The sequence below is a fragment of the Coccomyxa subellipsoidea genome, assembly GCF_000258705.1.
Source record: "Coccomyxa subellipsoidea C-169, whole genome shotgun sequence".
Taxonomy (NCBI): domain Eukaryota; kingdom Viridiplantae; phylum Chlorophyta; class Trebouxiophyceae; family Coccomyxaceae; genus Coccomyxa; species Coccomyxa subellipsoidea.
In genome coordinates, this window is record NW_005178031.1 from 1,077,877 (window position 1) to 1,097,243 (window position 19,367).

General features: G+C 53.2%; 4 protein-coding genes across 4 annotated transcripts; 1 reads left to right on the plus strand and 3 right to left on the minus strand.

The window, feature by feature from the left end:
- Window positions 1-224: 224 nt before the first annotated feature.
- COCSUDRAFT_56730 (hypothetical protein) lies at window positions 225-2,607 on the minus strand (the record flags this gene model as incomplete). The annotated part of the gene is made up of 5 exons (XM_005646002.1): window positions 225-332; window positions 616-1,429; window positions 1,656-1,863; window positions 2,040-2,258; window positions 2,472-2,607. The coding sequence occupies 5 exons, from the start codon at window positions 2,605-2,607 to the stop codon at window positions 225-227; spliced, it is 1,485 nt and encodes a 494-aa protein (XP_005646059.1).
- A 1,119-nt stretch (window positions 2,608-3,726) lies between these two features.
- COCSUDRAFT_56731 (hypothetical protein) lies at window positions 3,727-6,797 on the minus strand (the record flags this gene model as incomplete). The annotated part of the gene is made up of 7 exons (XM_005646003.1): window positions 3,727-3,807; window positions 4,112-4,328; window positions 4,590-4,720; window positions 4,945-5,133; window positions 5,396-5,633; window positions 6,180-6,324; window positions 6,557-6,797. 7 exons carry the CDS (start codon window positions 6,795-6,797, stop codon window positions 3,727-3,729), a joined length of 1,242 nt encoding a protein of 413 aa, XP_005646060.1.
- A 2,288-nt stretch (window positions 6,798-9,085) lies between these two features.
- On the plus strand, window positions 9,086-11,426 carry COCSUDRAFT_56732 (hypothetical protein; the record flags this gene model as incomplete). Its single annotated transcript, XM_005646004.1, has 6 exons — window positions 9,086-9,266; window positions 9,470-9,531; window positions 9,655-9,837; window positions 10,101-10,294; window positions 10,611-10,865; window positions 11,228-11,426. 6 exons carry the CDS (start codon window positions 9,086-9,088, stop codon window positions 11,424-11,426), a joined length of 1,074 nt encoding a protein of 357 aa, XP_005646061.1.
- Window positions 11,427-12,680: 1,254 nt separating this feature from the next.
- Window positions 12,681-19,284, minus strand: COCSUDRAFT_66927 (hypothetical protein; the record flags this gene model as incomplete). The annotated part of the gene is made up of 12 exons (XM_005646005.1): window positions 19,061-19,284; window positions 18,677-18,847; window positions 18,324-18,472; window positions 17,305-18,126; window positions 16,889-17,088; window positions 16,153-16,344; window positions 15,508-15,705; window positions 15,024-15,116; window positions 14,587-14,752; window positions 14,109-14,315; window positions 13,243-13,344; window positions 12,681-12,851 (listed from the first exon to the last, which is right to left on the minus strand). Exons 2-12 carry the CDS (start codon window positions 18,741-18,743, stop codon window positions 12,681-12,683), a joined length of 2,367 nt encoding a protein of 788 aa, XP_005646062.1. The 5' UTR covers window positions 18,744-18,847; window positions 19,061-19,284.
- Window positions 19,285-19,367: the final 83 nt, after the last annotated feature.

The window sequence follows — 19,367 nt, forward strand, 5'->3', positions numbered from 1 at the left end:
TCATACGTGCATTTGGTGGCGCCCTCCGCCCTTTCATTCAAGCATCTTCAAAAGCAAGAAAGAATATCATCATCACGGCTCCTCTCATGCAGCCTTGAGCAAGTCTTTGTCAGGCCATGCCGTGGCAAAAAAGGAAGATTTATATCCAAACCTGACTCAGCAAGAAGCGTAAAAATGAGTCTTTCAGCAACCATCCTTGTCCCATAAAGACGATGCGCAGGGAGTCACCTGTCACATGTGCACTCGAAGAAGAAGTTTTTCCGCAGCTCGTCGCCTCGGGCTGAAGGCGGCAGGCCGAGGTCAATGTAGCTGATGGTCAGTTCTTCCCCTTCCTGGACCACCAAGCCATCACTGTTATCATGCAAGCATTGCACGCATCTTGTCACTGCCAGATCTGTAACATAGTCACCCGCCACCTCGTCACCAAACGGCTCCCCTATGCTGCAGAATATCAGCATTGATTGCTACGAGCCAGCAATGCCAAGGAAGGCTCGCCATCATGACTGGAACTGCTTTTCACCACATGAGAAAGAAACTGCTGATCAGAAAATGCTGCTCATGAGGAGGACAGAAGACGAATACATCTGTAGCAACAAGGTTGGCAGGTGGGCTGACCTCAATGTCTCTGAGGGCACGCACTGACCCGCTGGTCATGCTCCGAACGACCACGCAGTTTGGGCGGCAGGAATGGTTGAGCAGGGACGCTCTGACATACAGCTCCCGTCCTATCAGCTCCTCTAATGCTGTGGCTCTATCCCTCAGATCGTGCGATGTGCCGTTTGCCGCTGCACTTACAACTGGTTCATCTGCGCTTGCAGTGTCTTTTGTGCCTTGCTCTTCAGTCTGTCTGTCTCCCTCCGCTGCTGCCTGGTCAAGCATTCTGGATGGCACTGCTGCCTCTGTCGATAAAAGTTTCTGCTGATCTGGGTGCTCAGAGGCAGGTTCCAGGTCTCTGTGGGAACCATGAGTGCCTGCTGCGCTGCCCGTTCCAGCGTCTGAGTCCTCCTGTGCCGTCTGTGCGGCTGTGCCGCTCTGCTCGTCATCCATTCTGTCAGGGCCTTTGCTGATGCTCAAGTTTTGAACCAGGGCTTCACAGCCGTCGTGCTCGCAATCGTGCTGCCTGGCTTGACTCGATCCCATGGTGCCATTGCTGGCATGCGCATGCTCCTTCCCTGTGGTGTCGAGTGACTGACAGGATGACAGGTCCTGGTCACACGAGTCCTGGGCAGCAACAGGCTGCGCAAGAGGCCACGCAGGCAGCTTTGGAACACTGATGCTGCTGGGATGTGGCAGGGCAGAGCAGCCGCTGTCACCAGGAGTTTGGGCCTCCGGTGTCTGCTCAGCCTCCGGCGAGCCGCCAAGGGATGCCTTTTGGGCGGCCACTCCCTGCCTGCCAGCAGCAACGTTGCCTCCCCGTGTCCTGTAGATCCTGCATGCATTTCCCCCAGTCAGCCCCCAATTCCTTGAGTAGCTTACCATGCCTTTAGTTTATTTTCAAGCTGATCCCAAAATTGGTGAGCCACGACATGAGCCGATAGAACTTCCATGCGGTGCATCTAGTCACGAATTCTGTGCAAAGCAAGGGGGCACATCCAGATCAGTCCTCTAGTCGGCGTATCAGTTTCTGGGCTTATTAGAGAGCAAGAGGGACACACCCAAAGTTGTTGGCGGCGATGCGGCCCACGATGTGGAGCAGGTCTTGAGGCTGTGGGCACTCTCCCGGCCAGGCAGCCTTGCGCAGAGCACCCTCCAGAAACGTCAGCGCCTTCATCCAGTCACGCCGATCCTCCTTGTTGAAGTCGCCAGAGTGATCTTGCAGCAGCAGGAAATCCGCGTGGCCCAGCGCTGCCAGCCGCTGCACACCTGGCCATGCAATTCGATTGCATGATCAGACCCCTTGCCATAGGCTGCAATCGCGCAAATAATGGGTGCTAAGAACTGTTTGCAAGGTCCATGCATGTCTCAGTAGAGTGCAGAAATATCCCACCATTGCAAGAGAGTGCCACAATGTTTTGGGCAAATGTCAGGAGATTCAGTACCTGCAAGTTGAGACTGGTTCTCGAGGTGTTGCAGGGCCAGCACGTCCAGGCACATGTGCAGGACGGACTCCATGTCAGCATCACACTTGGACCCGCCAAAGAAGCTCAGCACCGGGCACACCAGCATGTGTGGGATGGGGCACTGGGCCCCGGCTGTGCCTGTGCGAGCATGGCTCTCCCTGCAGGCCTCTGAGCAGTACCATGCCTGGTTGCACTGGCCTGCACCTCAGCACAGTCACGTCAAGGAACCAGGCAAATGTGAATCAGAAGTTGACGTTGCAGATCTGTGCAGTGCGAACAGTATTGGTGGGACATGGCTGCAGAGAAGTGCATGCATGAGAATCAGGTTCAATACTTCACACATGCCCATCAACCGTGTCCCATCAAACGTGTATCACTAGAGCTGATGCATTGATGTTTGGGACAGCGCACATTTGATGGACAGGCGTGAGCTGTGCGCAGCAAAGCAGCCGCGGCAGATCCTCTTCTTCCAGCTTGGTAGGATAGTGTTCAGATAGGCTTCGGAGTCCAAAATCTCCTCTTCGCGCAGCAATTTTTTACTGGCCATGAGATATCTGCCTCTGCGGGCAACACAATGACGCACTTCTTTCAGCAGCGGGAGATCGTGTGCCAGATCACTTGAATATCTCGGCAAATGCTAAGCGATTCATGCAGTACCCAAATTCCTCAAGATCTCCACAACAAATGGATCCTTTTCCCATGTTTGTTAATAGCAAAATCTAACTCACTTTTCAGCAGAAAACTTAAGCTGGCAAGGTAGCCCTGCTAAAGTATCCTGTAGAAGTGTGCTCGAGGTGTCATCCAGCATCTGCATGAAGCAAGTATGAGGGACGACTTTGCAGACTACAGTACAGACCTTGCACGATGTTTGATGCGGTCTGGAATCCACTCCAGTGTGACAAAGGGCAAGGTGGGAGCTGGAGGAAGCTACCGTTCCCTATGCCACATCGAACCCATGGAGTCACACTCTTTTTCGTTCAGCTTAAAACCAACCTGATATATTATGGGCTGCTGTGCACTACCACACCTTGATTAATATCACGTTCACGTTACAAGGATGCTATGAGGCTGGATCAATCACAAGAGCTCGCGCCACTTTCGGCCAATATTCAGCTATGGGCTGCAAGCGAAACAGCTTCAAGTCTGAGTGAGAGTCCCCAATGCACATCTATCCATCTTGGACAATTGCAAGCAGGTAACTGTCGATTGTCCTGTCTATTGAGTAGCTGCCTTATTCCTAGCTATTATCAGTACCAACTACCAGTACCTAATCCTGTCAATTAAATCGCCATATCAATTTCAAGAACGCCCGTGCTCTGCAGACTGCATGCATTTGGGTGTGACTGCACTAGCTCGCAACTTTATACTAATTGTAAAGATTCAATCAGGGGCTCCTAGCACGTGGCAGGTTTGCGGCAGAGCCCAGGCATTATTGAGGGACTGCTGTGTGTCAGAAAGCGCTGCCTCATTGTGGCTCCCCCATGCTCCATTGAGCGACCAAGATTGCATCTCGCCCAAACCCAAGCTTATCAACCTCAACCGCCCCAGAAACATAGTCGCAGATTGGGATGGTGCTGGAGCACACAATGGGGACCTGACATGCTCTTTCACTTTCAGGCGGCTGCTGCCAGGGTGGCGGCATAGCCTACGGGCTGGCAGGCGGCATTCATGAGGGCGGGCAGAGCAAATTGTACAGAAGGTGGCTCCAGTGGTCCACCACGTTGTTGCACCAGTGGCGGCAGTCGGCCTGAACAGATACACCCTGATCTCAGATTTCATCATTGCTTGTGTGACCACAGTAATTGCAAGCTGATCTACCTGAAGCAAGCTGGGCCCCTGCAAACGCATGTAGGTCATGCAGATACAGACACATGAATAGAGATCCAAGCCTGCAGCTGCTGTGAGATCAAGGATGCTGTCTCCTCATGTCCATCTGGTACAGCACACTGGAAACTGGCGACTGGAAATTTCTCAACGCGTCACAATGCACTGGCTGCTGTATGTTGCCGCATGAGATACTCAGTGAATATTTGGGAGGGCAGATGAGGCACCTTGCCGTCTGACACGCCGCGGCCCATCGAGCCGTGGTGGGAGTTGGGCCTCGACAGGGTCATGTCAAAGATGGGCAGGATTTTAACTCGGTAGCAGCCCGCCGCCTTGCAGGACCCAGACAGCAGGTCCCTCACAAACTCGTCGTACCAGAACTCCCCCTTCAATGCCGAGTAGCACTGGTAACGCCACGGCCCGCCTTGCAATCCGTTCTCAAACCTGCGCACCCGTGTGACACACGCTTATTGGCATCTGCCCTGAGGAGGCTATCTAACATCTTCGCGAACACACTGCCTCACTCTCCCAGCGGATCTGGCTCAAAGGTTGCTGTGAAGAAAGAGGGTGTCGCATGGAGGTCTTTGTGAGGTCAGACACTTGGCATTGCGGCAGTATGATGGACGTTTTGCACAGAGCACCCCGAGAGGCTAACCACTGCGTGCTGCTGCAACGAAGGGACAGGTTTATGGAAAGAGTGCGCACCCGACTTCGGCACCGGTGGCGCCTCCAAAGTGGATGGCTGCATGCGCCTTCCAGATGATCTGCACCGGCAGCACAGCTAGTCGCTCCATAAACAGCTGCCGCATATGCTCCTGCCACATCTTCCAATTCACCTGCGCGCGCAATTTTTGCATCACGTCAATAAAATCTTCTGCACCATTTGCCTCCCATGCCTCTCCTCACCTCAAATCCTTAATGTGCGCCTCCCTGACCTCTCTGATGGGACATCATTGCCTGCATGACGATTTAGCCAAGAGAACTGATCATCTAAAGACGGGTGATTTTGAAGGCGGTGGTCAGTGCTAGCAGCAGAGACATGTGTAAGAGGGGCCCCCACCTCACTGGACCCCCACGCAAAGCGGGGGTACCAGGCCCCCCAGTTGAGCAACAGCACGTCATCGCTTCGCAGCGGCGCAAAATCGGACAGGAGGTCGTCGAACAGCGTCTGGTTGTACACGCCAAAGTCGCGCACATACACCTGGGCCCCGTTTGTCAGCCGGAACTCGCCCACAAACTGCTTCACCACCTGCGAATGCCCCAGTAGCTCTGAAGACAAATTTCATTGGGCTTTCTCCTCAACCCGGAATGTCATATTTCCCCTTGCGCTGGCTGCGCTTAGAGGACTGAAGAGACCCAGAGATGAGAGTTTGCCTACCAGCGCAGTTTAACAACAACTTGAATAGGGACAGGCTGAGAGCAACCGCTGCCTGCACATGGATCGCACAGCTTCCCATGAGGATGCTGATGACCAGGCAGATGCACCACTGCAGCTGATGAGGAAGCTGCACCTGGATCTCTCTGCCGTCCAGCTTGGCGGTGTAGTCACCCTTCCACTTGATGTCGGAGCGGTCCCAGGTCACGCCCCGGCCGCTGGCCACATGCGAGCGCAGCAGACAGCCCAGCGAGAAGAAGTGCAGCCGCATGAGGCTGTCCCCCAGCATTATCAGCCGCCGGCCCGCCATGCGCGCCGCCAGGTCGTCCGGGTCGGTCGGCCGCAGCTGGCACGCATCCGGCTGGAATATCTGCCTGCGCGTCACGTCATGCACACACTTCTTAGCACAAGAAAAATATTTTTGGACCGGGCAGGGTTCACATTACCATATCCGCGGGAGTTCTATGCTAGTATTTGCTAGAGGCCTGCCGAAACATGAGCATCAGTGTGAGATACCCAGCATCAAAACTAGGTATCTGGTCACTGGTGGAGCTGTGAAGAAGGTCCATGTGAGGTGCGCAGAGCTCAGCTGCTGCAGCCACTTCGGTGCAAAAACCCCACACAACAAAAGAGTGGAAACTAATACACATATAGACGTCACTGCAGAACCCTTGCAAGTCAGGGTGTCATAATCTCTCGAGGTGGCAGGAATGTTCACGCTCACAATGCACGAATCCACCGCATCAGATTCCCTTTGTAACGGTGTACATCTAAGCAGCGCACAGAGCACATTTTGTTCACTTGCACTCGCTTCCCTGCTGAGTTGTTATGCTTTCCAAGGACAGAGCGCTGTGTTGGAGTCACACAGCGTGAGCGTGTTCACAAAATCCGGTGTGCACGCCGCTGAGGGCTGCACTTACCTGTACTGCCCTTTGATGAAGTCCGCAGGGACCGTGGCCCGGGGGTCAGGCTTGCGGCAGTCATAGTCCTGCGTCCAGTCTGGGCAGTCCGAGGTCATCTCGTACTCGCCCATGTAGTCCGGGTCAGGGTGGTTCACCCACTTGCCTGCATCAGCGTCATGCACAGAAGTCAAAACGCTGGCCATGCAACCAGATAGCAGCCGTGCTGCATTCTCTATCAAAATAGATCATCGGAACCAGCTCAATTGTTGCAAATTAGCAGTGCAGTCGGCTGATCAGGCAGATACATTGCATCTAGGACATGCACAGTTGCCTGCCATGGTGAAGGTACCTCATCCAATGACACAAACAATGCCAATGTGGGTCAATCAGCATACCTGGCAGCTCTTGCAGATTGGAGAACTCGCTGCAGACGGGCAAAGAGACCCTGGTGCGGTCAGAGGAGGGCTCGGATTGCAGCAGCGAGCTTGTCCCAGTGATATTTCTGACAGCAGGCGCAGGGATAGGCGCACGCGATATGGATCTAGCTGGGGCAGGTGCCTGCACTAGTGGTGTGCCAGGGAGGGGAGCACCCCCGCTGTTGAGGTACTGCAATGCTGCTGACACCATGTCCTGCATGCCTCCTCCATTTCCATTACAGCAAGTCGCAGTTATGAGCAAGAGAGATGCAAGCAACTGGAGGACAGAGGCGTGCATTCGCCTTCTCCCACCGCTCATAGACCGATGTCAGCGATCAAGCGAGATCAACAGCATTTCTTGCAGTACCTAATAGTCAGAATTCTGCTCAAATGAGAGTATTATTAGACCACTAGTGTTCCGATCACTCCGTGGCCTTTGACCCCAGTGGGCACTGATGTCCACAGAGACGCCAAGAAAATAACTCATAAGCTTATATCATTTCCTCGTGTCACCATCGAACAATCACAAGTTGGGTCCGTTTCCTGAGAGCTGAAGGCGAACGCACGCAGCTTTATCCTTGCTGCCACGCACACATCATGGCTTGAAGTATTCTAGGCCTACTGATATGGGTCTGCAATCTCTATGAGATCTGCAGACCACAGATTCAATGGAAGTTTTGGATGACGTACCATTTGGACGCGCATCGCGTTGTGACTTCCGAAATGCTCGGGTTAATCCCTTGGGGGTTAATCTCTTTGGGGTTGACCCAGGCCTGCAGCAAGCATCATGCCAGCCAGATGGATCTTACAGATTCCATGCCTGAAGCAGAGTCTCTGATACCGCAGATTCCTGAGCTTCCAGGGCCTTTGCTTGGCCAAGATTGCACAGCCTGTGACATTGGTAAGAGGATTGTACATTGTATCGCATTACTACTGAGTAAAGCATCAACAAAAGTGATCTCACTGCCAGTGTGCATTTCTGCTAGTGGTGCATGTGGCATTCACACTGTGGCAATCCTACCCTTATAAGGGCCAGATGGTCAGTATTGTCAGGCACTTGCTTGCAAAAGGGCGCCAAGCTTTGCAGGGCTGCTGGCTCCAGCTTCTCATGATACATCAGTCACTGGTGCCGCACCCGTGGCGGCCACTCAGTGATTCTGCATGCAAGCGCCGCGGGCGGACGGCCTCTGGCGGCTGCAAATGGAGCTGGAGGATATGATTGGATAGTCCCTGACAAGACCAAAAAGGAGCACATTTCAATGGCCAAAGCCTGATCTTCCTTCAGCGATTGCAGACCCTGGATCAGCCCAGGATGCCAGGATGAGTCACACCACCACCCAAGTGGTCATACGGAATCCTACTTGCTAACCGGGACCTGGACTGGTGATTGCTCGGACTACACCAGGTTTCTTCAAAGTTTAAGTACTATAGAAGTGTATTCTGTCTCGATTACTGTTGTCAAGACCTCCAAGTATCTGTCGATGTTGCCAGGAGAGAGCAGAGTACTGCCCACATTGCCCGTACTTCGCGAGTTTGACGGTCTACGTCCTATCGAGCTGGCTTGATCGCGCCTGTGAGGGCACGTGGAGAGCTTATCAACATATACTCCAATATCAATGATGCAAACCGGTGGCTTCTCAGGTACCCAATATTCCGGACACCTTTGGCGCGCGTGCGATGGTTTTCCTCAACCTGAAACAAGCAGTGCCGATGATCATGGCCAGTGCATCATGCAGTATGCCACGTTGTTAGTATTGTGCATGACATCAGACTAACAAAGTAAAGCAGACATTGGCGTCTTCTGGGAAAACCTCTGTGCTGACTTCGAGCGTACCACCATCGCTTGCAGGCGGTACATGGGTCTTTCTATGTTCTCTTCTACTGTCGCAGCCTCTAGCTGAATGCAGCAGAACTTCAGGTGGGACTGCTTGCCAACCTCCGAGTGTTTCTGGCGAAGCCCCAGTGGGAAGGTTTACTTATGGATCTGTGCGTTGTGGTTGCTTGCCGACGACAATGTACACTCAGGATGCTTCGAAATTTCGCAATCCCAGCTCACATCTTGTTGCTCAAAATCCTTCGCAACAAATGCCACATTTGTCTTGTGTGCTGGCCATGCAGCGCTAGAGTCCCGTGGGACGATACAAAGGGAAAACAGGAACAGCATCAACCAATCGGATGGAGGGTTGGCGCTATCAGGCATCCGCCGAAAGATGCTGGAGCCCAGCTGTGTCAGTATCCTGCAGCAAGTGCTCCCAAAAGTATACCACTTTCTGTGCAGCCATATGATGGTAGTTATATGGGGAGTTATTCTCTCGTCAACAAGTCATCTCGGCATTGCCTCATGAATCTCTGACTGCATCGAATACGGCCTTACTGGTATTGCTCATAGGTGTGCTTTGCCATTTGATGCGTGTCAGTCGCATGAATCAATGCCACTATAAATCAACCAATCATTTGACATGGCTGTGGTGGTTACAGGTGGCTTTGTTGTTTCTTGCGCCGGGAGCCATGCCACATGAGGAAGTCTGGACTGCATGGATTGGAGCACTAGCAGAAAAGACACGCTCAGAAATTTTCTGCAACCCAGAGGCTTTCGCCTGCTACGACGCCCAGCGAAAGACAGGCGATGAGATCCACAGCGTGTATGACCAGCAAGACTTCTTCACAATCTACCTCCACACTAGCCCAGGTCTGTGTACTTCCTCAGCATAAGTGCACATGCATTACACAATTCCCTTCTGGTCTGCATGCATCGCAGGGTGTCTGCAGCAGTTTTGTCTCTCTGTACTCATGTAAGCAAATCGCACAGCGCAGCATGTTTATGTGCTGGCAGGGAGTATAATCGTCTTCTCTTGGTGCTACAAAGTACGACTATCCTGTTTCATGCTGCAGGCCACATGGGATGGCCCAAGGGCAGCATCTTCTACGGCAGAGACGTCCCAGATCCTGTTCGAGTGAGCGCTCACACCAACTGACTAAATCTCTTGTAGTGCAATCTTGTGGAAACATTGGGCCTTTATAGAAGCTGTGTCGCTCACCACAAAGGAGGCCGGCTCTGATCTTTCTTTTGCATGCAGACGGCTTGGGGGCATCACAGCCTGACGGTGGCCACGCGCAAAGCCATGATAGAGGCCTTGAAAGACCCCTTGAACCAGCGTTTCCAGATGGTCTGCCCGGCCACTGTGCCCGTGCGGCCGCCGCTCTTCACCTACACGCAGCTTCTCGCGCTCAAGAAGAGCCGCATCCAAGACTTTGACCAGGTCGGATTCTCTTACATGATCCTCCTTCTTTGAGGTGACGGACTGCTCTCCTGGGATCAGCCTTGGAGTGATGCTTAGTGGTCTATACTTGTGCTTTCTGGGCTGGGACTCCTTCTGTTTGAGGAAAGATCTCATATTGTCAGTATTGATGATAGTAGTTAGTAGGTAGAATGTAGGTAGCAGAGTAAGCGTACTTTGGTAAGAAGTGGTGCTTGGACATACAGAGCACTGTCTGATCTGTATAGTGTCATGTGGGGGTGCAGGAAGAGGAAGAGACTTGGAGCAGCAAGGCCTTCAGATTCTCGCTGGACATGCTTGCAGAGTATCCGATGCTGCACAAGCATGCGAGGCGGCACTGGCAGTGGGTGACGCTCAACAGAGAGCACGCTGAGATCATCGGCAAGGATGACTACGTCATCAAAATGTTCGACAAGCACTGCTTCTTCGGAGAAGAAAAGTGAGGCCTCAAAATGCAACTGCAGTCCCTTGTCTTGCCAGATATTCCTCTTACTGTGTGGCAGTTTTTGATCAGCCCGCCCAGTCCAATAATTCCAAGTTTGGTCATGGTGTCTTCTTCTTGTCACGAGTGCTACCCTGCTCAATTGATCACAGGTTTGCTTGAACCAAAGGACAGATTGAGCACTACAAAGGTGACTTGCTCTGTGCAGGCAATGGTGCTTCAATGGTGACACGCCGTGTCAACGCAGGACATTCCGTAAGGTGAAATACAATTGGGGTGATTAGTCATGATTTATCACGCGTACTATGCGCAGGAGGACGCTGGAATGCACCTCAGACGAGTCATACGTTGGCACGGCGCTGAGCTACTGGCTGGCAGAGAGGAATGAGAGCCTGGCCGAGCAGGCAGACGGGGATCTGGCAATGGCTGTAGCAACTCAGGCAGGAGGCTTCAAGGAAGAGGAGGTCACCGAAGAGACAGTCGCAGAGCTGCGCAACTCGTCCCCCAAATGGACCATCAATTTTTGGGCCGACCACCGCCGTACAAAGGGCTGCCGGGCCGTGGAACGGTGAGCGCCAATTCCTCATGCCAAGGTTGATGCATGACACTTCACTTATTACAGATCAGTAACCTCCCATGCATGAGACTACAAAGTGTCTCAGAGGGTGACACCGCTGCCAATTCAGGGGACTCAAATCTGAGTGGATGCCTGTCCAATTCTAGGACTAGCAAAACTTGACACAGTGCATCTGGTGAAGATTTGCCCTGCAGGCCTTACACCCCGCCCACTCTGCAGGCAGTTTCGTTTGAGTGTGTTAACAGGCAGTGCATGCATGCACACACACACGTTACAGTAAATGCAGCAATGACAGTGAACCAATATGGAACGAAATTGGCAAGCTGGTTGATGTGTGGTTGTGGGCAATGCAGGCCGCAGGTTGCGCTGAGCAGCAAAGGGATGCTGGGCGACGCAGCTTCGAGGGAGGATGCATGTCAGATGTCAAAAGATCCCCTCAATCCTCCTCAGCGCATGGTACCTTATGAGGGCTGCTTATATTTTGCCAGGAAATTCATGCCACCGGTGGCGGAGACCGTCAAAGCTATTCTCAAGGATTTTTATGTCATTTAATGCCTTTGCATTTCATGCGGGCCTAGCTAGACTGTTGTTTAGGGCAGGCTGGGGAAAGGCTTTGCAGCAACAGGGCCCTGTGACCTTGCCTGCAAATATTTTTGTTTTCTGGGAGCCATGTAAGGTGGCTAGTTCTAGCACTATATCACACACTTCTGATGCGTGTGCATTTTTCATTTTGTGTGCTGTCCATATATTGATGGCAGCACATCTTTGATCATTGGTTGCAACTGGTGCCAGGAAAGACGGTAAGATTTGACTAATAGAGTCTTGTTTGAGCCTCGACAGCATTTTGACGAGGCGTTCTCCAAGTGGTACCATTGTGGCACTTGCGTGGTTATATTTGGTAATCTTGCACATGCAGGGCAGGGCTTTGCTCGACATGCAGAGCTTATATATCGAAGCCTTTATGAATTGATTTTGTAGCGTTTCTATGTTTATTGCAAGATTTGACATTGCGGGTCCGTGAAGTGCCCTGGCTCGGCAGCAACTTGAAGTTAAAAACCTTATCAATGGCTGCATTTGGCCGGATGCTGATGTAATGAGATTATGTGCTTGCATGCTGTCTCCGGCTGGCGGGGGGCGGTACAAATACTGAGCACCGTGCCCACGGTTGATTGGGTCTTGCTTGGATCTGGCGAGTCCAACAAAGGTAGGATTGTGGCAGCCTTTAACTGCAGCTTGTCTGCAGGACGCACCTTGCCTCTCGGCAGGAAAAGAATGTAATTTAATAATTCTGCTATAGTCTGTGCAAGAGGACTATTGCACATTCATGCAATTCTGCCAGGATGACTTTACAGCATACATTTTGCCAATTTAGCACATGTGTTGCATGGCTGCACTTCACAGGGGATATACCCTGCTGGTGGTGTTGCTAAGAAGGAAGATTTTGCTTCCAGAAGCCAACATTTGCTCCGCTCAATGTGTCCAGCCACAGAAGCACTACCGCGTCTCAGAAAGAGTCTTTCTGCACACTTGGTACTGAGCTGCTAATCAGCAAGAGAGAGATGCTCTTCAGGCATGCATGCCATGCTGATGTCTGTCAACCGTCTGCCCCACTCTGATAGATTGCCGGGGCTTATCAGGGCACGCAAGTCATTCTGACAAGCTATACAAACACTGGTGGCACACATTTCAACAAGAGGGCACACCGCCCAAGACGCTGCAGACAACAAGATCCTCTCAACATAGAAGAGAATCGGTAAGAGACTTGGATTTGAATTTGAAGAAACAAAGGTAAGAGAGCAGCGGGGTTCAGTGGCGGTCGCTGTCCTGGAAGGTGCCCAGCTTTGCGTAGGAGCACATCAGGTCTACAATTGCATCAGAAGCTGACGGCTCATGTATCTGAGCTGATGTGGTGTAGATGAAAAGGCTCCGGTACTTCATGACCGCCCTTCGCTTGGCCTCCATCCACTCGTTCGGCATCTGCAATCAGGCCACCCAGCCTCTCAAACCTTTGCAACTAACACTCTCCTGTCTCCCGCTGCTCTATTTTATACCGTCCCCTGTGCTCAAGCAAGTGCTGATGAACCAAGAGTTTGGCTGCAGGCCAGCAAAGTGATGCTGTTCTGTGCATGACTGGCAGCGGTCCGACAACTGCGGTGCAGGGATTGCAGCGCATGCAAAAGCATGTTCGCTGCCCTTTTGAGGGCGGCAGTGCACAGCTTGCAATCCATGTGCCCCATGCATGCAGAATTACGCCACAGGTCTCCCATGCATGATGTCCTGACCATACTGTCCTAAGGCCGAAGAAATGCTCATTTTGAATTGAAATCTGCAAACAGCAAGAGTGAGCTTGGAAGAATGCCCCCCCCACCTGTCGCAGGTATGGCAGCACGGCGTCCACTCTGCGCAGAGGGATGATGGAAGTCGCCGGGATATCCGCAAACCACCAGGCAGGGCTGAACCTGTCCTCAGCCTGTGCGTCAGACAGCACAATGGGGCCTCAGTAAGAGTGCATCAGCTTGGAATAAAATGCAGAGTGTAGAATCGTATCCGACTGCAGATGGACAGTCTGTCCAATCACTAGACCTTGACCTGGCATTTGCGCGTTCACATAGCAATTTTCAGTGGTCAGCAGCCACCAACAGAACAATGGACCTTGCTGACCCTTGTGACTGAGTTGTAGTCTTGCATGACTTGGATGGCAAGTATTCCAAGGGCAGACAGCCATTGCCAGGGTCGAGATGTGATGTTGAAGTATACAGTATTTGAGGGGGGGCGAGTCTTGCCTGGGTGCGGGGATCGAGCCCCTTGTGCATTTTGAGTTCGGGGTGCGACCACCAGGGCAGCGCCTCTGAGGGCTGGCTGGAAATGTTCAGGAACAGGGCCGCCTTGGCATAGTCCACCTGGCAGGCAGCACACCAGGAACGCGGCCATCAGCCTCGTGGCACTGACATATATACCCGTCAGCTGCTTAGTACCAGCTTGCATAAAAATATTGTAGAGGCAAATATGATAAGGTGATGCATACAGTGTCTGAATTTCTACAAGTATCACAGCCTCCCTTCATCTAAAAGATGACATGCACCCACAAACCGCAATGTCAGCCCACATTCTCCGCACTCAACACAAACCCAGGAAGAGCTAGCAGCAATTGAAAATTGGTAGCAGTAGATAAGTACCACTGACAACTCACAGAGCCAGGCAACATCAAATAGCAGCGCGGCTGCAGGGGCGTACCTTCTGGGTGAGGGGCAGGGAGTGCCAGGGGGGCCCAATGAAGACAGGGATGCAGCCAGCCAGAAAGGCCTCTGTCAGCCGCTGACTGGACTGACTGTTGCCCGGGAGAATCAGGCAGAACGCGCTGTTGGCCATGCCTTCTAACACCGAGCGGTGCTTCTGGGTCGCGAAGACATTCTGCTCAAACTCGCGCTCCGTGCACTTCACCTGCGAGGTAGCACCCCCACATGCATGCGTCAGAGTAGCCCAAACTCCCAATGCAAGATGAATGCTGGATGACACTTGTGTGCAATGCACACAGCATTGCACAAAGCATTGGTGGCTGCTGCCTTGGTTTCCTGCTCAATTTGAGCCTGAGTGCCTTCCTGCATACTGCCAGCGCATAATTCATCTGCCCATCGTCACAATGCATGAAGGTGAAACCCCAGCCGGATAGTAGGGGATGGTTGTGATGAGACAGGCGGAATGGCAAGCGGACCTCGTCGCCGGCCTCGCGCCCGTGGCAACAGACGTTGATCTCCGGGGCGGTCCCGGCTGTGGGCGGCGGCTGGTCCCCCTGCGCGATGCCCTCGCGCAGGTGCCGCACCACGTGACTCCTCATCAGCTTCCCCATGTTGCTGGGGATGGCTGGGTCGCACTTCCCCCTGCAGCGCCAATGCAACATTTTTAACAAATTTGATTTTGATTTTGAACAAATTTTGATTTTGATTTTGATATTGATTTTGAATTGATTTTGCAATCTAAATGGGAGATTTCAGCAAGGGACCTGCTTTGACATAGAGAAACTTGGCTTGAACAGAAGAGAACAGAACAGCAAGGCTGTGGCTGCTGCATGCCAGACCAACTTTTCATCAAATTGCACTCTGTAGGGTAGGAAAGTAAAAATTGTGCATGGTAAAAAGCGTGGCGGGTCACCTGAAGAAGAGCAGGCTCTCCTTCTCGCCGTCTGGCCGCAGGGGAATGGTGTTGATGCTCTCTGTGGAGCTGTAGGGCACCACTATGGTCGACCTGCCATGCACAATTCTCTCCTTCAGTCCATGCAACTTGCGCAAAAACCTTAATGTAATGCGCATGTCTGCTTCCATCTTTCAACAAAGGTTTACTAAATCTCTGAGAGCCAGCAGGCATCAATAAGCTGCTTGAACGGAGGGTCTGCCATGGCAAAAGCTCTCTGGCTCAACCCTAGAAATTTGAGCTTGTGGTCATGCAAGGAACAACCATTTGGCAGCCTCTGCATCTGCCTCTATGATCTTGTCTGGGGGATGGCATTTGGTAAACATGCAACGACAGAAGCTGTCTTCCTGACATCAAGTGGCTGTTCAGCCTCATAAATCTGGCAGCGGCCAGACCCTTTTCTCTTTTTATCTTCATTTTTTCAAATGGGGAAAAGTGCAAGCACCTGGGGCTGTAGGAGGGGCAACGCCATCGCTGCCCCTGCTCCACTGCCAGCACAGTGGCCCATTGGAAGTCAACGCACATCATATCCTGGTACGCGGTCGTGACAGCCAGGTCGTCCCACTCGAAGCCCGGGTGCGAGTGGTAGAACACAAAGTCCCGCCCACCCGTGCGCCGCCACCGCGGCAGGCCCATGATTGCCCTGCGCAGTGATTCATCGAACGCCGTCAGCCGCCAACTCATGACTGCATGACTGCATCCGCTCAGGGACCACATGAGTCCAAGTTTGGTGCAGCAGGCGGTAACTGCGCATGTAACAGGCACGTACAATAATGTAAGTTCTGTTGTTCGTGCCTGATCAGATTATGAGAGAGGGCCACTTAAGTGGCGCGCCCGAAGGCGATACCTTGAATCACACTCTACTGCAGAATTCACGACAAGTGGTGCAGCCAAGATCCCTTCTTTCCCTCGTCAAGGGGTAGGCGAACTCACTGTGACGTCCAAAGGAGGCAGGCTTGCAGGTACCGCAGCTGGGCCGCAGCCTTGACAACCCATACCCTCTGCATGACTCATGTGATGTTCCACCAGCAATCATTCAGTCGTAACTCGAGCGGCGTCAGAATTTCAAGTTTAACAATTGAGGAAGCACCTGTAGGAGGAGAGGAGGTAGTGGCCGGCTGAGCGGGTGGGGTTGTAGTTTTCTCGCAGCCACCAGTGGTCGCGCGCGTGGTGGTCTCCGAGCGCCCACATGATGTAGCAGTAGTCGTAGACGTACACAACGTCCGCCTCTGCTATCGTGCGCACGCTGTTCACGCTGTTGCGCAGCGTGTGGTACACATACCTGCATGCATGCACCAGTACATGTCATTTTCCAATATCGATGAACAGATGTCCACTCTGCATACACTGAAGGTGATGACGAAATTTGTCGGGTCATAGCATCCCCCCCAAAAAACACCTGACAGGACACTAGAGGATGATCACCATGAGGTGTTCACTGGGCCTCCAGGTATTCAGAGAGGGGCTTTTGTGAGCGTGGACTTAAGCAGGGCAAGGGATCGAAAATCCATGAATCTGATTAACAGCCCTTCATCACCACTTACACGAGCTGCTCATGTCAACACAGGCAGAAACGGCGCTGCCTGACTCATATTTTGCAGCAGCGGCTGATCCCGACGGAGCTCTTGGGAAAGGTGTGCATAATTGGAGGTTTTGTGCCACTTGTTGGTCAGCAAGGGGCTGCACTGACTTAGCCAAGGACACCAGTGAGAAGGGAGCATGGACTGCGGCATTGCAGAAGGAGAGCTGGCTCGCATGCCGTGATCAAATCCTCAACTTTCTTTTTATCAATCGATGAAACAAGGGTCCTGCAAGAGGGGACGCACCATGGCCCCGCATTCTGGCTGAGGTAGTGCGGCTGGGTGGTGTAGGGGTAGATCCACTTGTGGCCCTCCGGCGGCACCGGTTGCGAAAAATTGGGCACGATGGCCGGGTTTGGCAGTGTCATGCCGCTCTCAGGGTCAGCCACAAACTGGTCCACTGAGCACGACGGGAACCCAAGCTCCACCGCTATCTCAGACACATCCTGCAGATCAAAGATAATATAGGTAGTAAATCTCAGGTGCAATCCGAAAATGCATCGTCCTGATTAGTGCTTGGAGGATAGCAGGTCTGGACACGCAGTTGAGACGCATTGATGCCTGCTAAAATATTGTCCAGGATTCACCGAGGCTCAGACTGTCAGTCTTCTGAATGCCCAACAAGCAATTCACACCCTTGCAGGGTTTCCAGAGGACTGTACCAGGAGGAAGAACTTGCAGGGTGCGTTCTGGTTCTTATGGCAGCCGCCGCTGGCGCCCCCAACAGCCCCGGCCGGCTGCCCCTTTTTGCCCTCCTCCTTCCCAGCTTTCTTCCGCAAAATGTGCCCGGTGCGATTCCCCGTCTTGGCCGCCCCGCCGGCCGACCTGTCCCTGAGCAGGCTGGACACATTTCGCAGTTCGGCCTCGGTGGCATTCCTGTGCATCGGGTATGGCAGCTGCATCTGCGCCGGCAGCAGCCGTACGACGCCGAGCGTCGCCGTGTCATTCCCCCGCTCAAACTTCACGAGTTCTGCGCCCGTCGTGACGTTCCCGACTGTCGTCTGCGAGATGGCGGCTGCGGCCGTCACGGCGCCGTCGGCGTCGGTCTGGATGAGTAACTCCGACTGCGTGTGCGCGTGCTGCGCGATGACTTCCCCCTCGGTCCCCTCGGGGTCCTTCGCAGGCTCCCCCCCGGCTGCCGCCGGATCCCCAGCGGTGGCCGCCGCCAGCCGCGCGGCCGCCGCGCCGTCGAGCGCCCCCGGGTATACGTCCAGTGCCTGGGCAGGCAATAATATCCCACTTCCCCCGGTCCCTCCGGTCCCCCCGGCGGCAGCTGCCTGTTCTGGCAACTGCTGCTGGCCTACCCCTGCGGCAGCAGCAGCGTCCAATGCCGGAAGGGGGTCAATCTCCGGCTTCTGTTGTTCCGGTGTAGGGAGTGTCAATTTAGCCTGCGGCTCGGTGGGGTTGTCAACTACGCTCTGCTGCGGCAGGCTGAGCAGCGTGCCGGCTGTTGCGTTGGAGTGCTGCAGCGCTGTCGCGAGCACCTGCGCAGAATGGGATGAACTCACTCTATGACAGGAACTGACCAAAAGACAGTGGGCCTTCCGCCTGCAACAGCCCTGCCATTGCTAGACCACCTTCCAAACAGAATTACAAGCAGGGCTTCAGACTGCTGCAGAGAGATGACAGTGGGCTTTGACGCTATGCTTTGTGCACTGCAGAGGAAGATGCAGGAATGCACCTGTGCCAGCGAGGCTGCCAGCTGCTGGTCGGTGCTGAGGGCGCCGCTCTGTTGCGTGGAGTTCCCTGAAGCTGCATCTCCCGCTGCATGGTAGGGGTCCGTCTGCTGCAATGTGAGCGCTGTGCCCCCCTCAGCGGCAGCTGAATGACCTGCGCATTCAGATCATCTCACACATCTGGTTGAAGGTGGTGCCTGTAAGAAATTGTGTCTGTCGTCAAGCAAGGGAGCTCAAACAACACATCCGGGCCTGCAAAGAAAAGTTGGTGCAATCGAGACATATACTAGAACGTGAGTATGAGGAAATGGGGGCTGGCTGTCAGTGTCACCCTTTTGCGGATACTACAAGGGTGTACCTGTCAATGCAGATAGGATGCACAGGAGGGCCGCGCTGCAGGCTCCTGAGTTGCTGCGCCCCTTCATTTATGGCAGCTATGGAGCAAAGCCGAAGCTTGGCATCTGGAGAAGTGGCCAGGAGTCATGCTCTCATGCGGCTGCAACGTAAAGAGATCATGGATAGAGGCCTCCTGCACGTCAAGTGCACAGGGTTGGACACCAGTAAAAGGCCAGAGCAGTACAGACGATGAGGGCGAGTAAGTTGTATGTAATACTCCCGGGTATGGTACATTGTGGTTAGCTTGGGTTGCAAATCAAGCAGAAATCGGAACCAGGGAGCTAGCATCAGCATCCAAGGATAGTACTAGACTTGCGAGTGAACGGTGCACTGCTCGTGACATTACCTGTCACACTATTCTGTACAGATTTTATGCTTCAGATCGCCTTCATTATCTGGCAAATCCTTTTAGACCTGTTTGGACGAGTTCTCTAGAATACTTCTGACAAGGAGTCCGACCTTTCGCTGGACAGCGATCCTAGCGATCGCTTTACGAGAGCCTGTGCATCAAATGCAGATAATAAAGGAGTTGATAACGAGCAGGAGAAGAGTTCCAACCCGACCCTATTGCCCTCACAGCGAAGAACTTCACTTCCCAGCGAGATTTTGTAAATTTGCATAGGTTATCGCCCTTTTCATGCGTACTGTTCGCA